General features: G+C 44.6%; 1 protein-coding gene across 1 annotated transcript; it reads right to left on the minus strand.

The window, feature by feature from the left end:
• Positions 1–1409: 1409 nt before the first annotated feature.
• Positions 1410–5081, minus strand: DDT (D-dopachrome tautomerase). The gene is made up of 3 exons (XM_073312845.2): positions 4851–5081; positions 3969–4144; positions 1410–2274 (listed from the first exon to the last, which is right to left on the minus strand). The coding sequence occupies exons 1-3, from the start codon at positions 4956–4958 to the stop codon at positions 2202–2204; spliced, it is 357 nt and encodes a 118-aa protein (XP_073168946.1). The 5' UTR covers positions 4959–5081; the 3' UTR covers positions 1410–2201.
• Between the last annotated feature and the right edge of the window lie 7283 nt (positions 5082–12364).

The following is a 12364-nucleotide window of genomic DNA, read 5'->3' on the forward strand; positions in this document are numbered from 1 at the left end:
TTAAGAGTGAGTGAGATACAAGGAGAAAGGGAAACAGAGTGAAAGTATTGCGATAATCTAGTGAATCGACACACACTAAAAATATTTTGATACAACTTCTATTGACCAGATAAACACCCAACTCATGACACTAACACATAAATCTGCACTTAGTGCAGATTTTATTTAGAGGACAGTGATATTGCAACAATGGAAGAAAGTTATGCTGCATGTGTAGTAACTAGCTTCAGATATTAATAAATCATTTGGTTTTAATTATTTTTGAATAACCTAATTGGTTTCAGTTATTTTTGAATAAATGAAAGACACTTCCAACTTGACACCCACAGTTTTTTATTGTGTTTAAAAAAAATTACAAAACCTAATGGAATAAAAAGTATTCTGTGAGCAATGAAAGAGGAAATTAGTTCATTTTTAAATGTAATTATTCCCTTGCAATGCTGTAAATACCTGACAATTAAACACTGTAGTGGTACATCAGAACCAGAAAATGAAAGATTTAATCCTGACCCTCAAAACACTTATTCACATGAGTAATCCCAATGAATTCAGTGCAACTATTCATATGCCTAAATGTTTGCAGGATTTGGACCTTAAAAAGTGACTACAAATGAAAATGAAACTGACAACTCTATCTTCATTATCTCTGCTGAGTGAAATGCAAAAGTAAGAAAATCCCATAGACGATAACTAGGGGGGTTGAGGGGATTTTTGTAATAAAATATTGTGTATAATCCAGTTAAAAAGTGACCAACTAGAAGGGTGCCAAGGGGAAAACTCCCCTACTAAGAGAATGGGCATTACAGCAGATGTAGCAAGGCCGTGGCTCCTCTCCACCACCCACAGAACACTGAAAGCATTTGTAAAAGAAAAAGTGTTCTGATATTGCTCACTGTAGTGAGAGGGTTGAGGAAAAGTACTGTGAACAAGGAGGCAAGTTACAGGAATTGAAACCAATTACCAGAACCAGCAAAATGAGCTTTGGCCTGCTAAACCCAGGGTTGTGAGTTCAATCCTTGAGGGGGCCATTTAGGGATCTGGTAGATGGGGGATTAGTCCTGCTTTGAGCAGGGGGTTGGACTAGATGACCTTCTGAGGTCCCTTCCAACCATGATATTCTATGATTCTAAAACAATTTCCTGGGCTCCACACCCTAGGGTATGAAATGATTCTGCAATAAGTAGCCCTCTTCCACACATACCCCAGTGCACAATATGCACACTGATATTAAACTACAGGAGTCTATAGACTGAACATGGGAACATCCACCAGTGCAAGAGAATGATCCTAGTGAAGCAGAGCTCAGAGCAGGAGATTAGAAAGGAGCCCTAGCCCAGCCACCCCATACAAGTTAAAAGGTTCTTCCCTCAGACCAATATTCTCTCTTCCCAGAAATGGGGGTGGGGTAGGAGGTTTAGCATGGAAGATATGGTCACAGAAGTTGGAAGTGAAAGATCTCAGGTCCCCTTGACTCTCTCTGCCCTCCACTGGCAGCGAGTAGGCTAACTTCGATGAATTAGTTTAGTGCCTATTGCCAGACTAATAAGCAACTTTTAGTGACTTCTGGTGTAGAAAAGTCTACAGGGACATGGTCCCAGTCAGCATTCTATCTGGTGGTGAAGTTAACCCCATAAAGTCTCAAGCTATGGCCCAGGGACTCCTAGAACAGAATTTCACAAGGAAGAGGAAAGGCTGGCACATGACAGGATCTGTCTTTCTCTTGCAAAGCGGCCCTCGGGCTGAACAAAACTGGAGAACCTCCCCTGTCAGTTATCAATGATGCCAGTCACGCAACAGAAAGAAAGAACTGTTCATTGCTAAAGGAAAAGACTACAGAACTTGGATTAACTGGATCCAAATAAGGAAGGCCATCATGACGCTGCTGATGACAAAACAAACTTCCAGCTAAACAAAGCTCACAATTCAAGTTTTGTTTGAGATCATAGGTAACTGCATTGTCTCTGGGCCACAAGACAGGTGTGAGACAAAGACCTCCAACTGTTACTGTCAAAGAGTTTGGCTGGTAAGCCCCGCTTTGGAGATGTGTGCACATAGGAAGCAGAAACAGAAAGGAACTATATGAGTGGAGGTGCAGAAGGATACATATCAGATCTTGCATAGAAATAAACAGGTAGAGCTGGCCATCCTTGGGTTGTGCCCTCCTCCGCAAGGGTTTCTTTTTAATGGGTTTCTTGAAGAGATCATAAGAAAGTCATGACAGTTCCTTTCTTGCCAATCTGCCAAGGTTCCAGTGGATAAAAACGGATAACAATCCTTTGCGTGTGAAAGAGGAGAGAACAGAGGAGGAAAGGAAAGCTTATTATTTTATAATAGAACATTATCTCCAGTAAGTTCTCTCAACAACCCAGAAACACACCATTAAACATAGCTCTCAGTGGTCGGGACTTAAACGCTCTGACTGTAATAGGAGCAGGCTTTTTTATATGGGACAGTGTGTGAACGGGTTCTAAAGTCCTGTCCACACCCGCAAAAAGTTAAACTGTTAACTATCTATTTATCCAAGGTACTTATATGTAAATTCTCATTGCTGTATATGTAAATTCTCATTGCTGTATCTGAGCGCCTGCTGACCCCAAACACAGAGAAGAGAAAGCTGCACTGGGGCTTGCGCTGCTTATGTTAAATGGGGTTACTCCTGGTCAGAATAGAGTACGCCCCACCCAGTTCAGTCAGTGCAAAGTCCTGGATGTCCTTGGCTATCCTTGCAGCTCAAACAGTGCCAGCATTGGTGCAGCTACACAGAATGCTGAATTTAGAGCTATTCTTAGAAGTAGAAAATACCTTAGTCACATGGAAACCATAGGAATTCACTGCCTTTTCATTTCAGGCATCTGCCCTATTTGTGTTTCTGTATTCCCCTTAGCTGTTTGAAAATAACCAGTGTATAACCACCATCCATGTCCACCAAGCTTTTGTTTACCAGCCTTACTGCCTAGGAGGCAAGACCTAGTAGCAGCAGGATTCCAGGGGCAGCCAGTTAGGCAACTGGCCTAGAACCTAGTTAATATTTCTCTCTTATTCTGTTGTATGACTTTTTAAAAAAAATTTCTGCTAGTCATAAATAATTCAATAGACAATTTCTCCTCCATATAAACACAAAGGGAAAAATAAGACTTCACCTCTCCCCAGAGCTATGAAATACACATGGAGCGAGTTTTTCTCTCTCTGCTACTGTTGGAGTAATGGGAGAACAAGAGAGAAAGGGGCAGAGAAAAAAGATTGACAAATCCACCTGAAAGGCAAACTAACCCCTTTGCTACCACCTGGCACTGATGGGTGATGGTGGACATGTCTGGCCTTTAAATAAAAAAATAAATTTTATTTTTCCTGTACTAAATAAATTCTGACAGCCAAGACAGTAATTAGCCCTACTGAGGAGTTATTTGGATCAAGGATGACTAATGGTGTAGCAAGCTTTATGTGACATGGTGGGGATGTGGAGTCAGAGCTGCTAAGTACCAGAATAGGGGAACCCCCAATTCATCCAGCCCTAACAATGATGACATTCAATTGCCATCTCTCTTCTTTCTCTGGTTTCACTCCAATGCAGCTCTGCTTCTAAATCCTCTACTCTGAAATCCTTGCTCATGTGCCACCAGGCTCTCAGGGCATTTGGGGGTAACTCTGCTTTGACTACACCTGGGACTTCACCCCGCATTCTCACAATTAGGCTCAGCCTTAGAAAGCCAGGAGAGGAGCAAGAAGGAAGATGCCCAGTCTAAGGAGTGCAGGAAATTACTGACAGGGCAGGGGGGGGAAATCAGGAGGACTGGAGGAGAGACCCTCCTTGCCAAGGCCTCTTGTAAGCTTCCCCTATTTGTACTTAAACACAAACCTTGATTAGTGAAGCTCCACAGCACTGAGCTGGGTCTCACTGGGACGCTGTATGAAACTCCCCTCTACCTGTTGAATACACCTTCCTCCTACTCTCCCTGCACTGCACTCACCTGTCTGCACCGAGCCCCAGCTCCTTGGTAAGGAACTCAAAGAACTTGGCACTGTGCCCTCTGTTCTGCTCCGCAGTTCCCACCACTGCAATGGATGAGATGAACAGCTGAGCGCAGGGCGCTGCGGAGCCTCCAACCACCATGGACAAGTCGCTCTTCACCGTGACGTTTATCCTCTGCCATGCCGGGCACACCCAGGGAAACAGCCATGGGAGGGAAGGAAACACAGGACACAAGCCTCACAGATATGAGCAGTGTGTGTCATGAGGAGGCGCTGGTGCCCTGGGCCACTCACCCCGTGCACCCCAGGGGAACCCTGCCTTGCCCTAGTCCAGGGGTTCTCAACCTTTTTCTTTCTGAGACACCTCCCCCCAACATGCTACAAAAACTCCACAGCCCACCTGTGCCACAATAACTTAGTTTTCTGCATAGAAAAGCCAGGGCCGGCACTAGGGGGTAGCAAGCAGGGCAGCTGTCCGGGACCCCATGCTGCAGGGCCCGCCGCAAAGCTACATTGCCCAGGCTTCAACTTCAGCCCCAGGTGGCGGGGAGCAGGGTCCCAGCCTTCAGCCCCATGCAGCAGGACTTTGGCTTTCTGCCCTGGGCCCCAGTGAGCCCAAGGCTGGCTCTACTTGGTGGCACCCCCGCAACCTGCTCACGGCCCCCACAGGGGGACCCCAGACCAGTGGTTCTGTCTTTCCTAGACCAGGACCCCCTCTCATCTAGCCCATACCCCGCAGGGGGTGCGGGGCCAGGGACAAGCTCCGCGCATCTGCCGCAGGCCCCGCTGCTCCCCCAGGGCAGCCGGCAGCAAGGGCGCACGCAGCCAGCGCGGCCGGCCCAAAGGCCTCAGCATTGCGCACGCCGAGGCAGGAGACTCACCTCCTCGGGCTTGCTCAGGATAGCCGCAGCGGCCGCGCACAGCTTGCCGGCTAAGCCCTGGGGCAGCTGAGCGGCCGGGAGGCTGGTCTCCAGCTCCAGGAACGGCATGGCCGAGGCTAGCGCGGGCTGCTGGGTCACTCCCTGCGCGGCCGGCGCGGGCTGCAGAGCAGGGGGTGGGAGCGAGCGCCGGGGCTCGCGATTGGCTGCGTCTGGAGACACCCTCCTCTGCCTGTCTCTCCGCCCTGACCCCTTGGTCCTTGGGGACCATCCCTGAGCGGAGCAGGGGCAACCTGGCCCACCTTCGCTCCTCTCCCGGTGACTGGGGGTGGGGATGGGGGGGAAGATTTGCTTTGGCCTTTTATGAACACCTTGCCACAGCCACGGATGTGCCAGCTGTCACGGTGATGCTGCCTAGTAGGCAGCGCTGGTCCTGCCCAGACAGGACAGGAAAAGCAGTTCCCCAGCCTCCAAAGCTGGGTGTCCTGTTTACCAGATCGTGCAATAAAACATAGTACAATGGATTTGGTGCCCTGATTTTTGTGAGATTTATTTCCACGTGGCAGAGAAATCTGATTCTGCTAGGGGAATTTTGGAGTCTGCCTTAGCATACGTGCAATGTGCCTCTAGTGGCATGTGACCAGGATTCATCACTGAATTTGGTCCGCTGGTTGGATCATTAGTTTTCCCAGCCTGGGCCAGGTACTGACCCGGAGCATGACGTGAACGCTGATCCATGCCCCCCAGGGAAAGGAGTAAGACAAAAGGAAACCCTCAATTCTTTTCATTTCCTGGGACACTGGCAGGCAAGGTATACAAACAGGCTATATGGATTGCTTATCAGGAAGGCAGTTCACCTGCTTCATGCAATTCCCTGATCAAGGGTGTCCTTAACAAAGCCACAAATGGAAATATGCCAGTGGAGTTTACCCTGGCTTTCATTTGTCTGCTGGAAACAAATGTTTATTTTTCGCACCCTGAATGCCCTGAGAAGGACAATAGAGGTGAGGGGATGGAAAGGCATAAAACACATACACACACTAATAACCTGAACACTGAAATGTAACAGTAAGTCTTGATGGGCAGCATGATCACCATGGCACGACTGATTTATCACACCCTACCAGCTAACAGAGTGCTTGTAATAATATGCATGTGACTGCGTGAATGCAACCTATTGTGATACTTAATTTCTCTTGTTTTGGCAGCCTTTTTCATATTGCTTTTCCTTCCCTAAAGACTGGGGAATTATTTCTACTCTTTGTTGGAAGATGGATAGAGGGGTTGATGGGCCTACAGCTGGCTGGGGCTCTCTGCCTTCCATGTGTTCATTGCTTCTTCTCACTTCAATATCTCGTCTTATTTAGATATTCCACATGGAGAAATGGGGTGAAGAAAATATTCTCTTTTTCACTAACAGCTGCTCCATGTGTGGTTGCTAAAATCCAAGAAGCCTGTTTTAGAGGTTACGTCTCCCACGTTACTGTCCAACTGATGTGGCTATTTATAATATATATTATCATACCCGACTCTTTATGCTGAAGTGGTAATTGTGATAATGGGTAACACTATCATTATAAAAAAGTTCAGCTACAAAATCTGAGACTGGCCCATGGTTTGAATTTTGTGATGGGGAGTTAATGATGTACAGCTTTTGAGTGGAAAAACCTCAGTAAAAATGGACACTTCCAGAAGATTAGGGCATTTAACAACAAAACAAAACCCACTAACCCTAACTAGAGCTTCTTAAGGAAGGAAAGTGTGTATGTAGGAGAAGGGAACAAAGCTCTGCTTTAAGTTGACGGCATTTCAAACCCAGATCTTCTAAAAGCAAAGATAATGAAACACTCAAAGACAGAAGACTGCTGCATTTTTATTTTGAACGTATACTTTGCAATATTCTGAAGACGCACACTGGCAGCTGATGAATCTGAGAGGTAAATGTCTGATATAGTCTAAACAGATTCAGAAAATATCGGTACATAAAATACACAACTCCTGCGCTGAGCTGTCTAGGAAGCACAAGCAGTGACATTACTGTGAATGCCAGAGTTACTTGTCTGGCTGAAAGACTGTTCTATCCGTGTGAATAAGCTACAGTAAATGCTTGTTTCTATTTTTAATTTCTATTTTATAGCAGTAACAACATATCAGACAGTGCATTTCCAAGACTTGCACAAAAGATTTGGCACTTCCCATGATAGAAGACACCTGATGGCTGGTATTCTGGGCATGCAACTGCACAGAAAGTGCACTGCTTTGGGTGTCCAATGGCATCATTATTTCTAGCAATATTTTAAGAGCACAAAATCCTGGATTGATGGGGCACAGGAGGTTAGAACAGAAAATTCCCCAAGGGATGAGTCACTTCTCTGTGAAGAGTGGCACTGGCAATTACAGGATGACGAGAGGAAAATAAGAACGTGTGCTGCCCAAAGAAGCTAAAATGTCCCAGAGATTAGTAAGCTTTCACAGAGAGAAATCCAGAGCATGTGTGTGGAAAGGGGTTGAAGACTCTCTGCTAGAAGTCTGCATTCTTTTTGAGTTTTTCAAAATTGTCAAGGAGCAGAGAAGCTGACAGTCAGCATGAGGATATTTAAGAGGACTGCGACGAGGAAGCCCTGTGAGAGATAGTAATGGGTGAATTTCCTGGGGACCACACACTGTCTCCTTCAAGTGACAAAAAGGCAATGGTTAAGGGAAAAAAGTTCTAATTTTAAAGTGCCCTTCAGTGGTTCACTGTTAGAGGATAAAGACAGAACATGCGGAAAAGTTCCACTACTCAAGTGAAACCTGTGGAAAGTTCTTTCTTCTTGGCACAGGGTAACTGCACATAACAGGGGAATTTGGGGGTTGGATTTAGAAATACATTCAGAAAAGTCTAGCAGTGAGGGAATACTTCACATTTCCTCCTACTTCAGCATCTTCAGCAGCAGAGGTTTCATTTCCTTCTTCATCTGTGGGTCAATCTGGACTTTCCTCAAATCCTGTGCATTCAGGATCCATTCATGCACTTCTTGGAAGAGCTCCTTCCCCACAGCTTCCTCCACCTGGCTGCGCCATGCCACCAATTTGGGTCAGCACTCAAAGATGTTGCAACCAGCACCTACGGACTTTAAAGAGAGAAAGACACAACAGCCAAACATGGTGAAAAGGAGAGGGATTCATTTCAAGTAACTGTGCACAGCAGAATCCTGCCCTGGATTACCATGTATCTGCCACAAGTAGGAAGACAATTTGCTGACTAGTGTCAGTGTCATCCTCAATCTGCTCCAGCACCTAAATGTCTGAGCCTGACTTGAAGGGTGAGGTACATCCTCATTGCAATTCACGTGGTGCTTATTGCAAAACCTCAGCCACTAGAGGTTAAGTCAGGAGATAATGAGCCAATTTCTCCAGCAGCATAATACCATTGAAGCTAATGAAGTTACATCAGCAGAGAGTTTGGCTTAATAGCTGTAACAGTTCTCACATGCACTAAGGCATGATCAATGAGAGAACACAAAATCATCATTTAAGATCAGAATTGCAGCATCAGCAGTTTTTCTTGCCCTCTCAAAAGTTTATCTGCAGGGTGACCTGCTCTTTGGAGGGAGGCAGTGCTGCCCCGTAAAGCATCTGGAGGAGAGGTGGAAAGTGCTGTAACACAGTACTCCAGGCAAGTGATGGATCCATATGGGAGCCACTTCATTTTACATGCTGTATTTTGTGAAGTCACTGATTGGTATTTTGCAGACTGAGAGCAGGGAAATTACTTGGGGAGGAAGCCTGCCCCCCCTTGGGCTGGGCTCTTTATTTTAATCTAAACATCAGTTCCCCATTGCTCCTCATTTATCCTTCCTAGGATTTGAATTCTTCACAAGAAGGATAGAAAACTGTAATGAGGAGGGAACGACATGAATGAAAACATAGGATTTGGGGGCAGGGCAGAGCTACACTGGATCAGACTCTTCTATAGCATCTGCCATCTTTGTGAGGTAGCTGAATCCTGCTTCCCTTCTCAGTCATGTGGTGCTGCATCAACCCCCCCCTTCCCATCTCCAGGGAAACTGCAGCAGCACCACATGCTGGTCTTCAGGCAGTATAGACAACACCAGTTTTTCATGATGCTGAAAATTCACTAACAACACTCCTACACTCACCTGCATGAGCTCTGTGATAGCCACCAGGTCTGCCAGAGAAATCTCGCTGCCCACAATGAAGGGCCTGTCCTGCAGGAACTTCTCTGTGAACTTTTTCAGGGAATTATTCAGCTCATCCAAAGCCTCCTGCAGCTTCTGTAAAGGTATTGGCTTTCCTGTGAATAGGGGAATCACCATCTGCATGAGGAGGAAGGAATAGGATTAGCTTCCATACACATGCAATGAAATTTAGTCATCACCAAATGGGGAACTGCACAATTTGCTCCATAGATTTACAGGAGAGCTAATCTGGAACCCAGCTGTATGAATCCTCTATTTCTCTGTACCTCTAAGTATCAGCAATCAGAATGAGACTTAATGGGATCCTCCAAACAGCTGGATGTTGTTCTGTTGCATTTCTGAGAATAATCTGTGGATCTCAGATATCCTTACATCAAATGCTGGCAGCATATGCATCAGGTTTCATAGTCCACTTCTCGTACTGTCTTTTGCTCCTACTTAGTAGGTGAAGTAACCTTTTAATTTAAGTGGAGCGCTAGGATCCCTACAAGTTTGGTTTCATTAATTTACCCTCTAAGAGGAGACATACCAAATCTCCCAAAGACTCTTGGCTTTCCTGCATGATCTTGCTGTTCTCCATGAGACCACTAGAGGGAGAAAAGAGCCAGGTGCATGTAGTTTACCACATGGCATCATCATTATAATTTGTTTCAGAGTGGTGGCCGTGTTAGTCTGTATCAGCAAAAATACCGAGGAGTATTTGTGGCACCTTAGAGACTAACAAATTTGTTTGTCTCTAAGGTGCCACAAGCACTCCTCGGTTTTTTATTATAATTTGTATTATCATAGCACCATGTAAGTGATTTGTATGTGTATGTATATTGTATATACACATATTAAATATGGATTTCTGTATGTTCACCAATTGGCTGGTTATGGTCACAAGACATATGGACAACCACCCCCAAAATGCAGCTATTTAACCTCACACAGGCACTTAAAAATGTGGGAGCACTTAAAAAAATAAAGACGTTAAATGCCCCTCATGGCTCTGTATGGAACTCAGGAGTGCTGCTAATACTCAAACTAACTACAAATGACCAAATCGGGGAGTGGTACTTGGCAGCCTGGATTAAGTAGGGAATCTTGCCCCATGACTTGCTACAAAGGCTAAACTGGTTTCTCTCTGGGGAGGTCCCCAGAACAAGAGATCTACAGAAGCAAGAATGTCTCCGGAGGAAGTCTGCCAACAAACCAAAGCACACAAGGCAAGAATCAGAGATTCTAAGGCTAGAAGGAACCATTGTGAACATCTAGACTGACCTCCTATATAACACAGACCACAGAACTTTTCCAAAATAATTCCTAGAACATAACTTTTAGAAAAACATCCAATCTTGATTTTAAAAAGAATCCATCACAACCCTTGGTAAATTGTTCCAGTAGTTAATTACTCACTGTCAAAAATTTACACCTTATTTCCAGTCTGAATTTGTCTAGCTTCATCTTCTAGCCACTGCATCATTTTATACCCTTTTCTGCTGTACTGAAGAGTCTATTATTAAATATTTGTTCCCTATGTAGATACTCATAGACTGCGATCAAGTTGCTCCTTAACTTTCTCTTTGTTAAGCTAAATAGATTGAGCTCTTTTAGTCTATCACTATAAGGCATATTTTCTAATCCTTTATCATTAGAGGCTCTTCTCTGAACCCTCTCCAATTTATCAACGTCCTTCTTGAATTGTGGGCTCCAGAACTGGACATAATATTCCGGCCGTGGTCACACCAGTGCCAAATATGAAGGTAAAATAACCTCTCTACTTCTACCTGAGATTCCCATTTATGCATCTCAGGATTGCATTAGCTCTTTTGGCCACAGCGTCACGTTGGGTGCTCATGTTCAGCTGATTATCCACCACAACCCCAAATCTTTTTCAGAGTCACTGCTTCCCAGGATAGAGTCCCCTATCCTGTAAGTATGGCATATGGTCTTTGTTCCTAGATTTATACATTTATATTTAGCAATATTAAAATGCACATTATTTGCTTGCATCCCATTTGGCAAGTGATCCAGATTGTTCTGAATCAGGGACCTGTCCTCTTCATTATTTACCGCTCCCCCAATTTTTGTGTCATCTGCAAACTTTATCAGTGCTAATTTTATGTTTTCTTCCAGATCTTTAATAAAAATGTTAAACATTGTAGGGCCAATAACTGATCTTTGTAGAACGTCACTGGAGACACACGCATCCAATGACAATTCCCCATTTACAATTATATTCTGAGACCTATCAGTTAGCCACTTTTGAATCTATTTAATGTGTGCCATGTTAACTTTATATCATTCTAGTTTTTTAATCAAAATGTCATGTGGTACCAAGTCAAAGGCCTTTCAGAAGTCTAAGTATGTCCTATCAACACTATTAACTTTATCAACCAAATTTGTAATCTCATAAAAGATATCAAGTTAGTTTGACAGGACCTGTTTTCAATAAACCCATGTTGATTTGCATTAACTACATTACCCTCCTTTAATTCTAAATCAAGTCCCTTATTACAACAAAAATGATTAGGGGACTGGAACACATGACTTATGAGGAGAGGCTGAGGGAACTCAGGATGTTTAGTCTGCAGAAGAGAAGAATGAGGGGGGATTTGATAGCTGCTTTCAACTACCTGAAAGGGGGTTCCAAAGAGAATGGCTCTAGACTGTTCTCAGTGGTAGCAGATGACAGACAAGGAGTAATGGTCTGAAGTTGCAGTGGGGGAGATTTAGGTTGGATATTAGGAAAAACTTTCACTATGAGGGTGTGAAACACTGGAATGCGTTACCTAGGAAGGTGATGGAATTTCCTTCCCTAGAAGTTTTTAAGGTCAGGCTTGACAAAGCCCTGGCTGGGATGATTTAGTCGGGGATCAGTCCTGCTTTGAGCAGGGGGTTGGACTAGATGACCTCCTGAGGTCCCTTCCAACCCTGATATTCTATGATTAGCCACTCCATTATCTTGCTGATTGCTGTCAGGCTGACAGGCCTATAATTACCCAGATCATCCTGTTTACCCTTTTTAGAAACTGGCACATTAGCTATCTTCCAGTCTTCTGGCACTTCCCCAGTACTCCAAGACCTATTGAAAAGCAACATCAATAGTCCAGAGAGCTCCTCAGCCAACTCTTTAAAAACTCTTGGATGCAAGTTGTACTTCCTGCTCAGGTACAGAAGAATCGCAGTGCTGCCCAGATAAGAGGGGAAACAGTAGGTCTGTGAGCTAAGGAGAGAACAGTTACATCCTCCTCGTCTCCTTACATCGCTTCCATTTAGAAAGTGTGGTAATGTTAGGGGTCAGAGAACAGCGCAGGAGCTAGAAGGTCAGCA

Source organism: Lepidochelys kempii, chromosome 15 (assembly GCF_965140285.1).
Source record: "Lepidochelys kempii isolate rLepKem1 chromosome 15, rLepKem1.hap1, whole genome shotgun sequence".
NCBI classification, from domain to species: domain Eukaryota; kingdom Metazoa; phylum Chordata; order Testudines; family Cheloniidae; genus Lepidochelys; species Lepidochelys kempii.